Source organism: Scyliorhinus torazame, chromosome 3 (assembly GCF_047496885.1).
Source record: "Scyliorhinus torazame isolate Kashiwa2021f chromosome 3, sScyTor2.1, whole genome shotgun sequence".
Lineage (NCBI taxonomy): Eukaryota > Metazoa > Chordata > Chondrichthyes > Carcharhiniformes > Scyliorhinidae > Scyliorhinus > Scyliorhinus torazame.
Window position 1 is genome coordinate 6,033,351 of NC_092709.1, and position 22,176 is coordinate 6,055,526.

Below are 22,176 nucleotides of genomic sequence, written 5' to 3' on the forward strand. Positions count from 1 at the left end.
CTGGAGAGTTTCATAGCAATTCAAAAACTGTAAATTGAAGTCTCTAAAAAAAGTTAAGAAACTGATCTCCATCCCCACTCTGTGAACAATGATAAATCTGGGTAACACCTTTATAACCATACACTGCACAGGCAGGTGACTTCCCTCCTCTCTCAAGTACTTCCCATTTGGAAATGTCATCAGTTTGTATTTTCTTCAGCTTAGTCCAAAGGTCATGTAGCTCCACCTTTCCTGATAGAAAATTATTCAACTCCCCGAAAACCTTCAATAAGAGCACAAAATTGCACCAAAATTACAATGAATGCACAGGGTGGAAGTAAACACGGTGCAGCACCAACACTCTGCTCTATGATGAATCGGCGATTTCCCAAAATGCTGAATATTAATACAGGGAATTCAAACGTTAGCCTGGGTCATAGCTCAGGAACCCAGAATTCAATTACGGTTAGTAACATCCACAACCTCGTACCTGAGACAGGATGTTGGTACATTGCTGGAGCAAAGATACCGGAGGATTTCCAAGGCTGGTTGCCAGCTGTACCCGGAGCAACTGTTCCTTCTGGATGGAGTTATCCTGCAGGGCATGTGCCAGTGCCACAGCAGCACACCAGTTAGAGAGTGAATCTGTAGAGAAGAGGCCCCCGCAGAGCAGCTGGCCAGCTGAGATGGAATTGGCTAAATAAAGAAAGCAAAATGCCTCATCAAGTTTGAATAATGTATAAATTACCATGAACTGGGATGAGACCTGAATAAAAATGGAACTCTGCTATTCTTGAAGGGCAACATATTTTTTGGCCAAAAATGTTGGTTGATGACAATACATCCGAGAATGTACAATTCCACAGAGACCGAAGATTTATTAGTGGAAATTCTGTTGTATTAACAAGATGCATACTTTCAACTGTACCTTAATAAAAACAACCTTGCTTACAGTTGATGCTATGTAGAGTTGTGAGGTTTGAGAAGAAGGCTCAAATTGAGCAGTTCGTAATGATTTTGCCTGTGCTGTAATTCTAAGAATCAATTTCACAGGAAAGTGTTATTTGGCGACTGAGCCCTGTTCCCTGGTTTTTTCCCTTCAGTGTTTATCTTTTTAAAATATTCATCCAGTTCCCCTTTAAATCAGTTTCTGTAACTGTTGCTGGTGGAGCATCTCAAACCAAACAATCCTCCACGTAATAGAACTTCTGTTGAACTTTTCTCTTTCAATGTTAATCTCAAACTTAACAACTTACTACCAGAAGGATGTGGAGGCTTTGGAGAGGGTACAGAAGAGGTTTACCAGGATGTTGTCTGGTATGGACGGCATTAACTATGAGGAGAGGTTGGATAAAGTCACTTTGTTCTCACTGGAACGACAGAGGTTGAGGGGCAACCTGATAGAAGTCTACAAAATTATGAGGGGCTTGGACAAAGTGGATAGAGTTTTTTTTCCCCAGGATGGAAGAGTCAATTACTCGGGGGCATAGATTAACGGTGCGAGAGCAAGGTTTAGAGGAGATGTGAAAGGGAAGCTTTTTTTTTTTTTTTTTTACACAGAGGATAGTGGGTGCCTGGAACTTGCTGCCGGAGGTGGTGGTGGAAACAGATACGTTAGTGACATTTAAGGGGCGTCTTGACAAATACATGGATAGGATGGGACTAGAGGGATACAGATCCCAGAAGTGTAGACGGTATTAGGTTAGACAGGCAGCATGGTCAGCGCATGCTTGGAGGGCCGAAGGGCCTGTTATGTTCTGTACTTTTCTTTGTTCTTTATCCTCCATCTCCCAACTAGTGGAAATAATTGTTTGCCATTTACTGTTCCAAAGTCCCACGTAATTCTGAAAACTTCTAAAGGATGTCCTGTGAACTTTGGTGTTCTAATGGAAGAAGCCCAGTTTTCCTGGTCTCCACATAACTGAATGCTCTCATCCCAGTCGCCATCAAGATGAATCTCTTCTTAAACCTTCCTATGGCCCTGACATCCTCCCTCAAGGAATGCACCCAAAATTGGAAACAAAATGATCCAACATAATTGCTCAGCATCCTCTCTTTCTTTTTTATGCACCTTTCAGACTCCTGGGGCGTCATTCTCCGACCCCCCCGCCGGGTCGGAGAATGGCCGTTGGCCGCCGTGAATCACGCCCTCGCCGGTTGCCGAAGTCTCCGGCACCGGATATTCGGCGGGGGCGGGAATCGCGCCGCGCCGGTTGGCGGGCCCCCCCGCTGGATTCTCCGGCCCGGATGGGCCGAAGTCCCGCCGATAAATTGCCTGTCCCGCCGGCGTGGATTAAACCACCTTTTGAACGGCGGGACAAGGCGGCGTGGGCGGGCTCGGAGGTCCTGGGGGGGGCGCGGGGGAGATCTGGCCCCGGGGGGTGCCCCCCCGGTGGCCTGGCCCGCGATCGGGGCCCACCGATCCGCGGGGGGGCCTGTGCCGTGGGGGCACTCTTTCCCTTCCGCCTCCGCCACGGTCTCCACCATGGCGGAGGCGGAAGAGACTCCCTCCACTGCGCATGCGCGGGAAACTGTCAGCGGCCGCTGACGCTCCCGCGCATGCGCCGCCCGGAGATGTCATTTCCGCGCCAGCTGGCGGGGCAACAAAGGCCGTTTCCGCCAGGTGGCGGGGTGGAAATTCCTCCGGCGTCGGCCTAGCCCCTCAATGTTGGGGCTCGGTCCCCAAAGATGCGGAGCATTCCGCACCTTTGGGGCGGCGCGATGCCCGTCTGATTGGCACCGTTTTGGGTGCCAGTCGGCAGACCTCGCGCCGTTTCGGGAGAATTTCGCCCCATATCTTTTTTCTTTCTTCCAAGAAAAGGAAGGTTTTGGTAACTTATCCTTTCATTTCAAGGATCTGAATATCACAGCCTACACAGAAGTTTCTCAGCTACTGACATGTCCCGGAAACTGTGCGAGCAGGAAAACGTACCATCAATAGTTGCTGGAAGAAGTGTGGCAACAATCTCTCCTTGTCCTTTCTGATTTTTGTACAAGAAGCACTGGAAACAGTACAAGACGGCACAACGCAGGACAAATGGCTGCCTTTCATTTACCATGGACATCAGAAGCACTACAATTGCAGGTCTGTGTTGGAAAAGGATTTATTTTATAAACTTCAAAAAAGGAAATTTCAAGAACACAACTTTCTTGAAATTTCAAGAACACCAAGTATAGGCTGACATTGGACAGAGAATGTAACAATGCAACAAGTCAACACTGGGTCAAGCTCAGAAAGCAGCTCTTTTTGAAAATTTTAAGTGCCCAATTCTTTTCCCCCAGCCAATTAAGGGGCAATTTAGCGTGGCCAATCTACCTACCCTGCACATCTTTTTGGGTTGTGGGGGTGAGACCCACGCTGACACGGGGAGAATGTACAAACTCCACACGGACAGTGACCCGGGGCCGGGACTGAATCCGGGTCCTCAGCTCCATGAGGCAGCAGTGCTAACCACTGCACCTCCATACCTACCTTCAAAAAGCATCTCTAAAGCGTGGGAAGCACGGTAGCATTGGTTAGCATTGTTGTTTCACAGCACGAGGGACCCGGGTTCGATTCCCGGCTTGGGTCACTGTTTGTGTGGAGTCTGCAAGTTCTCCCTGTGTCTGCGTGCGTTTCCTCCGGTTTCCTCCCACAAGTCCCGAAAGAGGTGCTGTTAGGTAATTTGGACGTTCTGAATTCTCCCTCAGTGTATCCGAACAGGCGGCGGAATGTGGCGACTCGGGGCTTTTCACAGTAACCTCATTGCAGTGTTAATGTAAGCCTACATGTGATAATAAAGATGATCATTAATTGATAACTGCCTCTCTGAGATCTCATTGCTGCTTTTCTTTCTTTAGTGAGGTGAAAACAGTTAAGATACTCTCTCAATGTTCAGGGGAGGTCCAGAACTTTTTTGTCTACAACGTGCACAATGCAGCAATGAATGCAAAACATTATATTGCTGAAAAGAGAGACGTTGTTGAAATTTTTTATCTTGCACGCATCAGGACAATATTCAAATTCTGTACTACCAAGCGACTGTTCAGGTTGTTATGGATTTCATCACACTGTCACTTGTAGTGCCGAAAGCTAGCATTATTCAACATGTCCAAACTTCAGAGCATCATCTGCATTATATAACAGAAGACCTTGATATTATTATTGACTCACAAAACCAATCCAATCAATTTAATGAATGTCCTGTACAGCTTGAAGTTGGCACTAGTATTTCACCAAATCAATATAATGCACACATTGCCTGGGTTGACGTAGTCAGTACAAATACAGGAGGATAATACAGACTGACTTGTACCTTCTAGTCATAAAAAATAAGTTGCACTACATTCAGTGACAATAAAAAACTTATGTGATGGAACGTTCAATTTGAAGTGGACAAAATGATGCAACATGAACTCTAAAATGTAAACACTTTCACAGGCTCAACATGTTTACAATCTATTTGTGTGATTTAATTGACAAAAATGATCAAAATGAAAATGCACAATTTCTGCATTCGGGGTCAAGATTTACAACACGGTAGTTTTGGACACTTCAGCAAACCAGCATTTAGTAAAACCCTTTTGAGGGTTTAAAAAAAAAAAATCTGCTTACCTTGGTGGATTGGAAGGTGCATTCACAGAAGCAAAATAATCCTGGTTTACCTGGGAGCCCCTGATGACTTCGGATACTGTGTTAATGGTCTATAGAAATACAAAAGACAAATTAAAAATCAAATATCACGGGTACTTAAATATACTCTACGCTACAACAACCAGGTTGTTAAGCATACATTGTAAATGTATTTTGAGATCCAGGTGATGGATGATGGTGAGAAGCAAAAGAACACTTACTATTCTAAGCCCATAGCCCCAACATGAGGTACGCCCAGGTCAAGTACGACACTAGATGCTAAGAAGTTCCACCGACAGATGCCTTTTAACGGTGTTCAAAAGGCATCTTGACAAATACATGGATAGGATAGGATGGATAGGACGGCACAAGGAAGTGCCGAGTGTTTTGGCCAAGGTTGGTATCTGTTAGACGTTTTAGTTGCTGTGATATGAAGAGTCTAAAGTTCTGTTCCTTTTTCACAAACACACATTTATTTCCTTCCAACAGCCTTTGCACAAAACTCTCACTATACATCACCTGACAGAGGCCACCTGAAGCCCCTTTACATATCAGTGTCAATTAATGGATACTTAACATAAATGAGATAACTAATTGCAATGTCTCTTAACCCATTACTTAACAGTCTCCTCTTCCTTGGAGAAAAAAATAATTAGGTGAAAACAAAATTTCAAGAAACTCAAAAACACACACATGGTTTCCCCCTTTTCTTTTTGGAGAAAAAAAAAAGTCACAGAAACAAGCGCCGCCCTTCATTAACAATATCCAAAAATTTCTGTGAACTTGCCCCTCTTTTCGTAAAACAGTCTGACAGTTGATAGCTCCTGTCGACCCATTTAATTTTTGTTATTTCCCCTCGGTCCAACATCTGCTTCAAACTTGCGATGTCTATCCGTAACCTCTTTTCATTGACACTTTTTGTAGAGTGCACATTTTCCCACCGGGATTTATTGTCAATGTGACAGTCAATAGGTATATTACCCAAATCCCGTAATCACAAAATTTCTGTCAATATCATACTTACATAAAAGGCCATATCCGCCGCCTCAACAAGGCTTAACGTCTCAGCAGCCAAAGTGCTTTTTACCTCTCCTTATTTTATTTGTTTCCCACACAAGCGGGCAAAATTTACCATTGTTCCCCAAAAGGAAAATTATAAAACCTCCTGCGCTTGAAACCCCATCACATAAATTTGTGTAGGACGCAGCACTATAAACTATGAGTTTCAAGTGCCTAAGGTCACCTAAAACCAGGAACTTCAAAACATACTCCTACATTTTTAGTTTGGCCAACGCTTTATTTGCTCTTATTATGTCTTCCACTTTGGGATCATTCATTTTTGTAACTCTAAGACATCAAAACTCACATCCGGTCTAGTCTGTCTACCTAACCAGTTCAGTTGCCCAATTAAACTTCGCAGTTGCACTTTTTCTATCTTTGAAACCATTGTGTCTTTTTGTGAAACTCGGCCACGACTAATTGCTATTGGGCTGATGCTTTCCAAATAAAATTGCTGACATAAAGTTGCCCCTTACTTAGTCTGTCCAATTTCCAGTCCAATATATTTAAATGCATCGGAAGCCTGACTTCCAACCCTGAATTCTTTCCTCAAACCAGAGATTACAATAGCTTCAAAATCACTAGTCCCACCCCACAAAAAAAATCATCGACACGCATCATAAAAATGCCAGAAAGATTTCCTTTATAGTGCCAGTAAAACATTGCAGGATCTGCTTTCAACTGGCAACAGCCTAACTTTAACAAAACTGACCTTACCGAAAAATACCAGACTCTAGATGCATCATTTAATCCACATTTGTTCAACTTCCAGAGTACCCCTTCTATGTTAGCTGCTTCTTCAGGACGGAGAAAAATGTCTCTCTGGAGCTGATGCCCCTGCAAAAAGGCAGCTTTTATATCTATAGATTTGCATTCCCATGCCTTTGTGGCTGATGGAGCCAAGAAGATCTTTAAAATAACCTTTCCTGCTGGAGGTGAATCTACCCTTAAATCCTGATCTTCTAAGATTTCTTCAAATCCCCTTGCCACAAGCCTGGCCTTTGCCTTATAAGTTCCATCCGGAAGAACCTTTTCCGTGCAAATCCATCTGTGGGATAGAGCTCTTTGTCCCCTATCCGGTACTTCCGTGTATACCCCAAATTCATTCCAACTATGCAATTCTTGCTGTCTAGCTTCTTTGATAACTTTTTCATCTAATTTATTTGAAGCCACCAAAATCTCACGTGCATGTGGGCTTCTACTCCTATTAGTATTCGTAGTCTTACTCATGTTCCGAGATCTTGATAAACTACGTCCCCTCTCCCGCCTGGTATCTCATTCTGTACTGCTACTGCTTGATCTTTCCCTTCTGCTGTGGGATGTCCTTTCAATAGTTCTTGACCTTTTCCTGCGGACCTGTTCACTATCTGATGTACTATCTGAACCGGCACTGCGTTTCTGTGCCCTCCATTTTTGAACTTCGTTTTCCCAATCCATTGTCTTGACTCCTTCCCCTGAATGCTGTACATTCAACCAATGTTTATACTTTCCAGTGGCCTTCCCTGCTCTACTAATAACAGTTGCATCCTTCCATTGACTAGACCCTTCAGGCAAGTATGTCACTTTTGTACCAGCTTTTGGCAATTGCCCTTTTGGAAAAATGGCCTGTTCTAATTCATCAGAAGTGCTGTGTTCCTCCACAGAAACACATGCATACCAGATGACTCTGGTTCCTCGTCATGTCTGTCTGCTCTGTCTAAATTTGAAAATTTGTATTCTGTACCCATTATCCTTGATGAATGTACCCTAACAGTTTGATTACCATGTTGCAAAATAATTGTTTTGCCATCTATGCCTATGATCTTCCCTGGGCCTTTCCATTCATTAGAATTGTCTCTCTTATAGTATACCATGCTTCTTTGCTGAAAAATGGCATCTGATGGCCGTACGTTATGTCTTAAAAGCTCTGCGAATTCTTTCAGAGACTTCTGCTTCCAAAAAAGCTTTTCTACTGCTATGTAATGCATTTAAAGGTTCAGCAAAACCAGAGCTAATTGTAGTCCCCTCCCAAGCTGGAGGCTGGTCATCCAAAATGGACGGAATTTTAGGATTTCTACCAAACACTAATTGATAAGGACTATAGCCCCACCCATCTGCAATGAATTTTTTGCATGTACTGCCCATGCTAAAGCCGAATTTAGCCTGCAATTTGGTCGATCTGCCAAAATTTTCCGAAGCATGTCATCGATGACAGCATGATTTCTTTCACAGACGCCATTACCAAATGGGTTTTCTGCAGCCGTATGCATAACTCTGATATTCATGTTTTCACACATATCCCCAAACTCATCATTAGCAAATTCTCCCCCATTGTCCGTAAGGAATTTTGCCGGTGGACCCATTCCTGTCCCTATCCATTTTTCCACGATTTGATCCAGAATTACTCTCTTTTCTTTACTTCGTACAATCGTTGATTGACTAAATCTGGTTGCTAAATCTACAAAATGCAAAATAAATATATTATTTGCTTTAACCCAGATCTTAAGGTCCATGGCCACAATGTCGTTAAAATCCCTGGCCAAAGGTAGGGTTACTATCGGTAGTGCTGGTGTCCTTCTGTACTTCCTACAAACTTCACAGCGGTCACTAACCTGTTCTATCAGTTTAGTATAGTCGTCATTCCTTACCCCTGCATCCTTTAATAAATGTTTCAGCCTCCGAGGAGACGGATGTGCAAATTGCCTATGCAGTTTTAATACCACAAGCTTTTTATCAGCTAAAGTCCCATTTTCAACTGCCATTAACACATCCTTAACCACTCTACTTGAAATATTATTTGTCAGTAATGGAATACAATAGTGTCCCGACTGTGTAAATTGTAAGTCCACCGTCTTTCCAAAAACTGTTGCCTTATCCTGCTCCATATCCAGTTTCATGTGTGCTTTCTTCATCGACGGTCTGCTCAGAAGCAAAGGTATCTCACTTGATACAACATCCATGCTCATGAAATGATTCACTCCGGCAATATTGCAAGGGATCACTACTCTTTTCAGCGACTTCAGAGTATTATCATCCCCAAACCTGAAACTTGTGGAACTTTCAAATTCCTTAACCTTGTTACGATTTTCAGCATTCAAAGAGTCCAGGTAACATTTTAACCAGTCAATTCCACACACAGTAGATGTGCAGCCACTGTCCAATACAGCACAGTTGAAGGATTCTGCAACCAACACCCTCATTACCGGCGTAAAACTGCTCGTCAATAGGACAATGCCTTTTTTCTGGTCACTATCTCTTTCCTCTTCTGACTCTTCCGTGCCATGTGTCGCTTCAAGCACTCTATCATAACGAGTTGGACAGTTGAAAGCATAATGATATTGAGAGTCACATCGAAAACATCGATTTATCATGCCCCATGCATGTCTGGGGTTCATCTTCCTATTGTAGGTTCTAACTGGGTTTATGTCTTCATAATTTCCTTTTAACGGTCTCCTTCTATAGTCTTCCATTTTCTGCCTTATTGCACGCTGACCTATTTGGGTCATCAGAGCCATCGGAATCGAATGTTTCCCCAGAAATATTTGTAAAGCTTTTGTCATCTGTTCGAATAAGGTATCCTTATCAGTAAACTGAACTCCTGTCAAAACCAGGAGGCTATCCATGTTGCGCACTCTAGCACAGTCAAGCAATTTAAAGGCCAACACAGACGGTGGAAATTCCAGGTTGTGTTTCTGCAGTCTTTTATATAGTCTGCCAAATTCCATTATATAGCCTTCCATGGAGATATCCTCCATTTTACGGAACTTATCAAAATCCGACCATGCTTCATACGCACTTAACAAGTCATCTTTCTTATAAATCTTATCCATATCCATTGACTTCATGAAGCAAAGTACTGTACACACCCCTGTCAGCATCAACGGAGCCGAGGTGGAGATGGTTAGCAGTTTCAAATTCCTAGGGGTGCACATCTCCAAAAATCTGTCCTGGTCCACCCAAGTCTACGCTACCACCAAGAAAGCACAACAGCGCCTATACTTCCTCAGGAAACTAAGGAAATTCAGCATGTCCACATTGACCCTTACCAACTTTTACAGATGCACCATAGAAAGCATCCTATCGGGCTGCATCACAGCCTGGTATGGCAACTGCTCGGCCCAGGACCGCAAGAAACTTCAGAGAGTTGTGAACACCGCCCAGTCCATCACACAAACCTGCCTCCCATCCATTGACTCATTCTACACCTCCCGCTGCCTGGGGAAAGCGGGCAGCATTATCAAAGATCCCTCCCACCCGTCTTACTCACTCTTCCAACTTCTTCCATCGGGCAGGAGATACAGAAGTCCGAGAACACGCACGAACAGACTCAAAAAAAAGCTTCTTCCCCACTGTCACCAGATTCCTAAATGACCTTCTTATGGACTGACCTCATTAACACTACACCCCTGTATGCTTCATCCGATGCCAGTGCTTATGTAGTTACATTGTATATGTTGTGTTGCCCTATTATGTATTTTCTTTTCTTCCCTTTTCTTCCCATGTACTTAATGATCTGTTGAGCTGCTCGCAGAAAAATACTTTTCACTGTACCTCGGTACACGTGACAATAAACAAATTCAATCCAATCCAATCCATATAATGTAATAAAGTCTCCAGACCTTCTTCTGAGTCTAACTCTTCCAATTCCAGCTCAGAAAGCACTTTGTTTCGGATTTTACTGCCATATGGTAGAGAAAGAGCCAATGCCATACCTTGTTTTCTCTTTCCCAAAGCAGTTACCTTAATCCACACTTCTCCATTGGTCGTACGATTCCCTTTCAGGGGAGGATAGACATATCCAGCCATCTTTATCCTCGGTTCAGCCATATATCCCTTTTTTTTTCCCTGACTCACTCCTTGGTTTGATCTGGAAAAGTTGTATCTTTCAACCCTTCACATTTACACAGCAACCATCCTCTGCTACCAATTGTTAGACGTTTTAGTTGCTGTGATATGAAGAGTCTAAAGTTCTGTTCCTTTTCCACAAACACATTTATTTCCTTCCAACAGCCTTTGCACAAAACTCTCACGATACATCACCTGACAGAGGCCACCTGAAGCCCCTTTACACATCAGTGTCAATTAATGGATACTTAACATAAATGAGACAACTGAAATGAAATGAAAATCAAAATCGCTTATCGTCACAAGTAGGCTTCAAATGAAGTTACTGTGAAAAGCCCCTAGTCGCCACATTCCAGCGCCTGTTCGGGGAGGCTGGTACGGGAACTAATTGCAATGTCTCTTAACCCATTACTTAACAGTATCATGACCGGTCCCGGCTTGGAGAGCCAAAGGGCCTGTTCCTGTGCTGTATTGTTCTTTCCTCTAACCCTATAAAAGCAATCCAGCATTATACAATAATCCATTTCCACCATCACCCCCCAACATGTTTGTCAGTCTTAAGAAGGAAGCTAGTCGTAATATTAAATCAAGGTTCATGCACTGGAAAGTTGGGTTCGCAAAAGTCATCTCTTGCTGCTAGAGAATCCCTCTTATGGAGGAGCAGGTTCAATGCGTCAAAGATGATGTACTCCTTCTCCTCTTTTGTATAGTTCTCATCGGCCTGGTCTGGCTTCAGAAGATCTGCTCATGTTTTAAAATTGGACACCTTCCTTTCCATGAAAATCCAACATTTTTCTCCTCCTGAAAACAAGTTGACAACGAGTATCCCAGTTGCTTCCATCTCTCTCCTGCCTTCAGGTGAAGAGGAGCAGGACATTGATATTCTGTGACAAAGCTGCCCGGGACTGGGATTTGACTACAAGTACTGGCTGTACAATCATGGGGTCTTCCTACGTTTCCCATGGAAAATTTCAAGGAACGCACTGCACTTAAAAGTTCCACCTTCCAACAATAGCAATTTATTCAAAAATATTAACACAATATCTTTAATATTGCAGTCCTACCACTGACGAAAAACTACGCTTTTAATGCTCAAGTCCACAACATACAAAAAACTGAAATTACATTCAGTAATATTTTAGTATTATGCTCGTACAACAAATAATCATTGTCGCTAGTAACCCTTTGTCAAACTGCATGGTCACTTTCAGGAATGTTGCTTGACGAAAATTTTAATTTAACTTCTACAATTTATGTAATCTGATAGAGGTGACCCAAGATGGGAGAGACCCAGGTGCCGCTGAGGAGCTAAGTGTCTGTGCTGCGAATGATATGCAACTTACCTCAGTGAGAATGTCAGCAGGAACTCCAGTTGCCATCAGGATTATGCACAACTGCTGTAACAAGCCACACTGGAATGCTGACTTTTGGCAATTACTCGTGGCACCAGGAGGATTCACAGGAGACACCAGCACTCTCACTAACTGAGGTTAAAAAAAAAAATCACAGGAAATTTCAATCAATGAACTCCACAGATGGAATCCAGGAATAGAACAGAGAACAGTTCAGGAATTCTCGTTAGCTGGATTTGTTCTTTAAGTCAGCCACATTTGCAACGCTCAGGAAATATACTTTGAAGCTTTAGTTGCAGGCAGTATCCCAAAATATAAAATTAACTAACTCTCCCGAGCAAGCTTTCAAAGTCTGAATGACATCTCTTTAGAAGCATAAAATTTAAAATCGTCTGTTCCTTAAATGTATTGGTAAATGCATCAGTTAAAAGATAGAGACGCTGATGGGGTTATTTAAGAACTGCATTCTAGAGATACTGATGTGGATTTGGGTAGTTAGCGATTCGATGTGGGGAGGAAAGCAGATGAGCAATTCTTCAGAAAGCGAAATAAATTGTGATGCATCAGGTAGATGCCTGGCGGAGCAGAACACTAACCACCTCACGGTTAGAAACATCAACAAACAACTGGGGAGATTGATGGAATTGGACCTGGGCACATCGATACAGAAACGTAATCAATCACGTTGCTGAGAGTCTGGAGTTACAAGTAGGCCAGACCAGGTAAAGACAGCAGATTTCTTTCCCTAAAGGGCATTAGTGAAGCAGATGGCTCTTTACAACAATTGATGATGATTTTATGGCACCATTATTGAGACTGGCTTTCAATTCCAGATTTATTAATTGAATTTAAATTCCACCAACTGCTGTGGTTGGATTTGAAACCATGTTCAGAGAACATTAACCTGGGCCTCTGGATTACTAGTCAAGTGACATTACCACATCATCATCATCTCCCACATAAGTCATGACAAAAGCCTTGAGAGTGATGAGAAAAATAACACCTTCTATTTTCAGCACATTGCCTCAACACGAGGTAGTCCCGGGTCAGGTTCAACATGATTGGATGCCAAGATACTCCACCCACTAATGCTATAATGCAATTCAGCTCCAATCTCAAGAGGAGCAACTTTACATATCACCATGATACTCCCACCACCACCCCATATCAGTTGTGGTCGAGAAGCTTGCCACAATGCTAAATCAGTGCAGTTTTCTACGTGGGCTCTTGTCACTGGAATGTAGGTAGCAGAGTATCAAGAGACATGGTCTGTTGGGTGTATGGGAAAGGTGCCGCATCATCATAGGTGATTTTGGTTAGAGGGTAGTGTGGATGACAGCCATGACATGGTTTGTGGCACTCTAAACATCTGAGTCGGAAGGTTGAGTTTAATTCTCACTTCAGGACTGGAGCACAAAATTCAAGGCGGACACTACAGTGAAGTACTGAGGGAGTGCTGCACTTTCGAAGTGCCATCTTTCAGGTGAGATGTTTCTCACTCTGAAGCTGCTCTCCCTTTTCCAGCTGTTTAATTCTCTGGCTCCACCTCCACTGCTAAAAACATGAATTGGACAGGCCAGGAGTGTGGGCAAAGAAGTGTCAGATGGAATACAACGTGGAAAAGTGTGAGGTTATGCACTTTGTTAGAAAGAAGAGGCATAGACAATTTTCTACATGGGAACGGTCTTCGGAAATCTGAAGCACAAAGGGACTGAAGGGTCCGAGTTCAGGAACCTCTTAAAGTTAACGTGCAGGTTCAGTTGGAAGTTCGGAAGGCAAATGCAATGTTAGCATTCACTCCTAGAGGGCTTGAATACAGAGAAGGGATGTACTGCTGAAGCTGGAAAAGTCTCTGGGTATACCCCATTTGGAATATTGTGGCCCCATATCCAAGGAAGGATCTGCTAGCCTTGGAGAGGGTCCAGAGGAAGTTCACAAGAATGATCCCCAGAATGAAGGGCTTGTCATACGAGTAGTTGAGGACTCTGGATCTGTATACATTGGAGTTTAGAAGGATGAGGGGAGGGGGATCTTATTGAAATTTATAGAATACTACGACACCTAGATAGAGTGGATGTGGAGAGAATGTTTCCACTTGTAGGAAAAACTAGAACCCGAGGGCACAGCCTCAGACTGAAGGGACGATCCTTTAAAACAAAGGTGGAGGAGGAATTTTTTCAGCCCGAGAGTGGTGAATCTGAGGAACTCTTTGCCGCAGAAGGCTGTGGAGGCCAATTCACTGAGCGTCTTTAAGACAGAGGGAAACGGTTCCTGATTAATAAGGGGATCAGGGGTTATGGGAATAAGACAGAAGAATGGGAATGAGAAACATATCAGCCATGATCCAATGGCAGAGCAGACTCGATGGGGTGAATGGTCTAATTCTGCTCCCATATCTTATGGTCTAATTCACTTGCTACTTAAATCAGACCAAATACTTGGGAAGTTTCAGTGCTGCAATGTAGCAAGTGGTTGATGCAGAAATCGTAAAAATAAGACAAATTAAACAAACATGCTGTAGGGAGACCTTCAGCAATGAATACTGTCATGCGAGTGTCCTTTTAAGAAAGGTTTTGTTCGACCACATGGCTTGTAGCACGGCTTCAGTGATGTCATTTGTGGGTGGAGCTGGGCTGTGGCTGTCAGGTGAGACGGGGTTCCGTTTTTTGGTTTGTTCGTTTGGACCGCAGAAGAAGCAGCACCGTGTTAAGTTGCAGGAAGTTTTCCTGTTTTCTCCGTTTTATTTTAAAGCTGTTCCAGTGAATGGAAAGCACATTGGTAATCTCAAAGCCAGAGTTGCTTTCTGGAAGGAGCTTTGAATCTGTTGGTTGGAAACTGGACCAGAATCTCAGGAAAAGGACCACCCCATTCCAGTGAGATTACAGTGTGCTGGGCCACGCCCTTGACAGGGGTTTTGGTTTTATTGGATTTTTATTGAATTGGAACAGCTAAGGGGGATTCATTAAGAGTTATATACATAGATTACTGTAGCTGCTGTGCGTTTTTTCATGTTTGTAATTGATAAATTCTTGCTAACTGGTTTATATATGTTAGCTACATTCTTATAATAAACTTTGTTTTGATAAAAGCACCTAGGAAGTCTGATGAATCACACCTGAAGTGAAGGCTAATGTGCTCATCCCAACCAAATTCAACGTAACAGTTATAGGTCAGGTGAGCTTCATGATACTTTGGAGTTTCTAAGCCCTGGCCCATAACAATATCCAAACTACTCATTAGAATGATGTGCACAGTAAAATGGACCAGCACAGGTCTAAAGCTCGATTCTCACATTCTGCAGGATGACTAGTGCCAGGAGAGTATTTGTATGTTTTATGCATCTATTAGATTTTAAAAATCAGATATTAAAAAAATATTTTCTGAAGCAGTGCACCTCACTAAAAAGTTCTACATTATAGTCATTTTCACAAAAGTTTGCCCGAGTTCTCAATTTTATGAAAAGGAACTCATGAACATTGCACCAATTTACAAAGTTTAATGGCAGATATATTTGGAAATATCCACGGAAAACTTCAGTTCAGAGAAATTTAAGCATCAATGGTTAAAGTAAAATCAATGTGGAATTGCAATGACATGAATTCATCTTTTGTGGCTTTGTTTTCTTTAAACAAATCATGACAACCTACAAAAATTATGTTAATATCTGATGACCTTCAGGTAGATTTCAGGACATGAAAAGTAATTGATGGAATGGGTCGCACAGCTCACATGAGCTGAGCTATCACTCTGTAATTACATCAAATAATGAAACCATTGTTTCCGTGGACAAGATAGTAACAATGTTGGGTTATCAGTCAGGACAATTCAGTCTCTAGCAAAGTAATGGATACTAGAATTAGATAGTCAAAGATTCCAGGCCGCTAGAAAGTGGCATGGCTGAATAAATCAATGCAATGGCAAGAGAAGTAGAGTGACGACTGCATTGTTGGACATATTGCCTTTCAATACAGAGGTTAAGCCCAGGCCCCATCTGCCTTTTCAGCTGGTTCTAAAGGATATTGTGTCAAAGAGCCAGACGTTTTTGCCAATGTCTTGGCCAACATTCACCTTTCAATTATAAAAACAGAGTAACTACATGTTTGCATCATCGCTGTTTAATGAGACCTTGCTGGAGGTAAATTAACTGGTCTACTTACTAACAATAGAAGAGTGACTACGCTTGAAAAATAACTAAATGACTCGGCAGTACTTTGCTGCATCAAGAGGATTTTATTCAGTATTGTATAACATTTCATTTGCTTACCTGCAGCATCAGGTGAAGATTTGTCACTTTCTGTGCAGACCAACCAGAATTGTCTTCAGCAACCTCAAACCAAGGTTTCATGCGTTGAATGTATGAACCTTCCTTGAAAAAATTCTGATTTGAACTATTGTTCTTCATCAAGTTGAGCAGCAGCAAAAGACAATCTTCAACCACAATGCCTAAAAGACACAAAGCAGTTTGACACTTAAGAAATGGCAATTTATTAAGTCATAAAGTGCCCTAAATTTCACAAAACTCAAAATTATAGGACTGACATTTCTTTTGGCAGAAAATCCATGTGGGTGCTTTGGTAAATTAAGGGGCAGAAGTTTATCAAACGATTATTCAGCATTGATGACTAAAATTAATTGTACGACTGTGCAGATGTGTATTTTTGCCAGAGGAGAAAAGTCCAGGTCCAGATTGGGCGGCACAGTAGCACAGTGGTTGTTTCACAGCTCCAGGGTCCCAGGTGTGATTCCCAGCTTGGGTCACTGTCTGTGCAGAGTCTGCACGTTCTCCCCGTGTCTGCGTGAATTTCCTCCGGGGGCTCCGGTTTCCTCCCACAAGTCCCAAAAGACGGGCTTGTTACGTGAATTGGACATTCTGAATTCCCCCTCCGTGTACCCGAACACGTGTGGGAATGTGGCGACTCGGGGCTTTTCACAGTAACTTCATTGCAATGTTAATGTAAGCCTACTTGTGACACCAATAAAGATTATTTTAAAAGAGGCTTGGAAGGTCTCAATAATCTATCTGCAGATTATCTGAATTAGCAGCGTAGAGGATTTTGCCCATTTTAGAATGGGATCATTTCAATCATATCTAATGGGCGGGATAGACTAGGATAACGGGTCAATAACCATTGCAAAACGCAGCTATTTCTTTAGAAGTTCACCCAACATCATGTAGTGGAAACAGAGGATCTGGAACAAACACTTTCCATTACGATTACCAAGCTACATGTTTGTATGTGTTTTTTAAAAATAAAATGTCACTTTGAGGAAGTAAGGAGTGCCCATGTTTCACAGGTTGCCAGCCAGACATAATCACCGTAGATGGATATATTGTGGGAAAGATTGAACAAATCACTAATGATGTGCTGGCAATGTTGACCAAAACTATGCTTTTGATATCTTAAGTTATGTCTTTAATCACAAATGTGTGCCCTCTCGTTATCATCATCATTTTTTTTTTTTGAAATTTAGAGTACCCAATTTATTTTTTCCAATTAAGGGGCAATTTATTGTGGCCAATCCACCTAGCCTGCCCATCTTTTGGGTTGTGGGGGCGAAACACAGGGAGAATGTACAAACTCCACACGGACAGTGACCCAGAGCCGGGATCGAACCTGGGACCTCGGCGCCGTGAGACAGCAGGGCTAACCCACTGCGCCACCGTGCTGCCCTCTCTGGTTATCATCAAAATCAATTACTACCATTTACACAATCAGAACCATTTCATCAACTTTAAGGAATCTATCAGGCCATCAGTCAACTTGATGAAAAAAATTCCTAACTTCTGAAATCTCCCTGCTGCAATCTCTCACCTCTAATAAAACCTTAATCAATTTACATTGCATTTTGACTATTCTTCTTATAGTGTGACATCCATCATTCGCTATCACAATTTACAGGTCTTGTAAACATTTAGCTTTTATTTCTATTTTATGCTGATGGTAAATGGTGGCATGGTGGTTATGTTACTGGGTTAGAAAATCCAGAGGCCTGGATGAATGACACAGAGACGCTTGTTAAGGTAGGAGAATTTCCATTTAATTAAATAAATCTGGAATAAAATCTTTCAACAGCAATGATAACCATGTTGTAAAAACCCATCTGGTTCACTAATGACTTTTGGGAAAACTACTGTCCAGCCTATATGTTACTCCAGACCCACAGCAATATGACTGACGAATTGTCCTCAGAAATGGCCTGGCAATCCACTCGCAGTCACCACCACCAAGGGCAATGCATGCTGGCCTTGCCTGTAACCACCACATTTCATGAATCAATTAAAAAAACTTATTTTCCCCTTTCACTGCCTTTACATACTCCCCCTGCTTTAGTGACTTATGGATCCATACAAGGATAAACTGCTCTTGCCAATCCCTTTACAGTGTACATCCCTCCTCTGTTCTTGAAAGCAAAAATTTATAATTTCAAAATTTTCTGCACTATTTCATCTGCATTCCATCCATCGATCTGGCTACACTGCCTTGGTGTCTTCCTGCAGTCTGGTACATTCCCAGTCAATATTAGGGATGGCACGGTAGCACAGCTCCAGGCTCCCAGGCCACTCTCTGTGCGGAGTCTGCATGTTCTCCCTGTGTCTGTGTGGGTTTCCTCCAGGTGCTCCGGTTTCCTCCCACAAGACCCAAAAGACGTGCTGTTAGGTGGATTGGCCGTGTTGTCCAAAAAGGGGTTACTGCATTACGGGGATGAGGTGGAGGTGTGGGCTTAATTTAAGTGCAGTTTCCAAGGGCTGGCACAGATTCGATAGGCTGAATGTCCTCCTTTTGCACTGTAAATTCTATGATTCTATATACAAATCTTCAAGAATCAGTGGCAACAAATTTTAACATTGCTCCCTCAATGCCCAAGTTCGGGTTGGTTTTGTGAACGGTAATAGCCAAACCCACATAGTCATTTATGGCTACCGCTTACCATTCATAGATTCATAGAATTTACAGTGCAGAAGGAGGCCATTCGGCCCATCGAGTCTGCCATCCTGTCAGTCACTTTACAACTTTCTACTCTTTCTCACTATAGGGCATTTCCTTTGCCGTCAATTCTCTTGTGATGCCTGAAGTGATTTTTGAAAATGAACAAAAGCCCCATGAGCTTCAGTTTTTTTTTTTTTTACATATATGGTTTTTATTTATATCTATAGCACGCAAACTGCCTTTCAAGACAAATGCTAACTGAAGAGTCACACTGGACTCGAATCGTTACCTCTGTTTCCCTCTCTCTCTCCACAGATGCTGCTAGACCTGCCGGGTTTCTCCAGCACCTAGTTTTTATTTCAACATTGATTAGTCTTGATTAACATTACTTGAAATGCTTGGCAATTGTGTCCCTATAATCTTCTGACGTAACCTTGTCCTTTATGTTGATGACACATCATAGTTTCCCTTCGACGGATTTTTGGAAAATTATATTCAGATCCTCCTCTTTTTCTCGATTTGCACAGATGTAAACGGCCAAGGCCCTACGATAAGTGCGAATAGCTTCTTCAGCACCATTTACCATCAAATAATAGCCAACACCAACAATTGTAGTCCAATTTCAGATGTTTCTGCAATGTCTCCTCTGCAAAATTGTAATTGCGTCCACCATCCCCTCACTCTGCTCTGTGAGCTTGTTAAATTACAACTAATTACCACACAATATGCAGCACTGATTCTACAAGAGTGCAGCAACGGCAAGATTCGCAGAGTCAGAAATATTCCAATTCAACGTGAAAGAAAGAATACATCACAGTCGAAGGACTTCCAGCTTCAAATTACTTTGCTGAAATGAAAGGTAGATTCACTAGCAAACTCCATTGCAACTTCAGCAAGTTAAAGGTAAGATTTTTATAACCATGCAATTGAAAAATAAATATCTGTGGCAGGCTTTAGTTTGCAGGAAACTTGTTAATTCGCTAAATGTTTAGGTTTAGGGTTACCTCCATCACTCATCCCTTCTTCAGTGATAATATCCAGCAGGCGTTCAAAGGCATTTTCAAAAGCTACAATCTTCTGAATGGCCGCATTGGCTTTTGTTAATTGTTGCAGCAACAGCAGACCCTGGGAGGAAAAAAAATAGAAGATCTTTTTACTACCTTTCCTTTTTAAAATCTTCATTCTCTCCCACCCTTGGCTATTTTAGCCGCACCATCAAACTGGAGATAAAATATCAATAGCTGCTTTATAGTTTCGCTAAAACCCTAAGCCAGATAAACATGAACTAGATTCAAGATTATAAATAAATGTGGGGCCGCATCATGGTAGAAGATTCAGTGCACTATCCTTTAAAGCTTTGAAAGCACAAACCTTCACTTCACCAGAGAAGAGATGGCTTTGTGAATGAGAAATCACAGGAAAATACTTTGGTTTAAAAAGCGGAAATAAAACCATTCCTAAAAGGGTGAATTTTTTTAAATGGGTAAACTATGAATAGCACACCTAATACTCGTGATTGCATGCTGTTGATATTTCAAAAGCACCGAAAACACAAAAGGATTGTTCAGGGCAAACCTACTGAACATATTACAATTACTAAATGACTAAGACTTCTGCGTGGTCAGAAATGTTACAGTTAGCTGAAGGTAGTAAGCCATGCGTGACACAACTGTGTTCAATCATAGATGCCTTATAACCAATGTTGAAAGCAAATCCTCAAATGTAAAAAAACGAACTAGGAGCTGAATCACCACTGTTCTGCTAGGTCAGCTCGATGTCCTTGAGGAAGTACAAGGAGGACAAATAATATCCTACTGAAACAGTCTGTATTACAATTTGGAGTGCATCACCGTGGCACAAAAATTGGCAGTTTAGTCTCATTGAATTCATCTGGTCACGGACACTGAATTTCAGAACCCCAGATTCAACTCTGATAATGCAACATAATAAGAAACAAATGCAAACAGCCAGAGAACGTGTCACTACATTGGGGATGAGAAAAATATCAGCCAAGATTGAATGGCGGAGCACTCAATGGGCCGGGTGGCCTAATTCTGCTCCTATGTCTCATGGTCTTATGGTATATCAAATACCATCTCTCCTGAAATGAAATGCTGAGATTTGTTTGCACTGATTCACTCAAACTAAATACAAATAGTTTTCATATAATGAAGGACGGGTAGATTATCATTTCATTGGAGGAAAAGTGAGAGTCATCATTGGTCCTCATTACAAACTTCATAGGCTCTGTGCAACGGCTGTGGTGAAAACTTGTGTTCCAGTGGCAGACTGGTGAAGTGGGTCTCCTGCGGGCAGGCCGGGGGGGGGGGTACCACCTAAACGCGATGCTAGGGGACCAGGAGGTTTTGGGCCACCACTAACCAAATCAAGTTTCCATTGAAAGCGGTCTGTAGAAATTTAGCAACAGCTCCTCGGCTTAATCTCTAATTTCAATCCCTCTTCATTACTTCAAATATAAATATCTTATACCAGTCTACCCCATTTCTCAGGAAAGTTATTCTGAACCCACATTAACCAAACATTAAAAACTGCTTCTATATATGCAGTCACTCATGTTTTCTTTCCAGTTTTGGCTGGTATGTTGAAGGTGGTTCAAAGAGAGGATACTTACATCATTGCGAATTACTTCTCTGGAATCTGCAAGCAAATCCATCATCCTGGACACACCTGTACATTAATGCTCACAGTTAATAATACTTTCTGAAAAAGAATCAGTTATTCAATACCTCATGCAAAATTGTACAGCATCTTCAAAGGCAACCTATTGCTACAGACAATCCCCCAACTGCTCACATTTTGTTCAAAAGTGTATTCACACTGAATATACACACACTCTCCTCTGCAAGTTCAATATTTGTTTGTGGATCTTAAACTACATATGGCCGAAATTTGTAATTCTGTGTGTTCATCATAATGTTTCACATTCCTTGACCAATTTTTGGTCTGTGATACAGTTTGTTTTAAAGCTGTCTATTAAGCTTCTTTCAGGATTCCTTTGATGGCTTTAAAATAGTGTACTTGTGCAGAGCTACGTAACTTTATATTTAACAACCTGGCCATATGATTTTGAATCATACATATGTATTTACCCTTCAACAACATAATTTGCGATCAAATCTCTCAGTTTTATTGAACAAATTGATGTTAGGAAGAGAGACGTGGTGAATTTTAGGGATTCAGTAGGTTATAGTCGACAGCAGTACAAAGATAACAGGGCTCATATTAAGCAAGATGATGATCGGAGTGAGCCTTATATATGAGGAAGAGATGATTAGGTGAAGTCAGTAGATTGCAACATATTTGGTAGCAGGGGGCAGCCAAGTTCAGGCTGGGGAATGCTTGTGCAAGTTGTACTTCAGTTTCTGGGCATCAAGCCCTTGGTTTGAATCCATCTTGCAAC

The 22,176-nt window shown here is 42.1% G+C and overlaps 1 protein-coding gene across 2 annotated transcripts in view; it reads right to left on the reverse strand.

Moving 5' to 3' along the window:
* uso1 (USO1 vesicle transport factor) overlaps window positions 1–22,176 on the reverse strand; it is a 97,177-nt gene that overhangs the window by 32,586 nt on the left and 42,415 nt on the right. For both annotated transcript variants that reach the window (XM_072495232.1, XM_072495230.1), the window contains exons 7-13: window positions 21,388–21,443; window positions 19,760–19,880; window positions 16,091–16,269; window positions 11,818–11,958; window positions 4,574–4,662; window positions 2,912–3,066; window positions 470–675 (exon numbers count right to left, since the gene is read on the reverse strand). In XM_072495232.1, coding sequence (XP_072351333.1) covers window positions 470–675; window positions 2,912–3,066; window positions 4,574–4,662; window positions 11,818–11,958; window positions 16,091–16,269; window positions 19,760–19,880; window positions 21,388–21,443 — 947 coding nt within the window. The remainder of the gene's footprint in view (window positions 1–469; window positions 676–2,911; window positions 3,067–4,573; window positions 4,663–11,817; window positions 11,959–16,090; window positions 16,270–19,759; window positions 19,881–21,387; window positions 21,444–22,176) is intronic.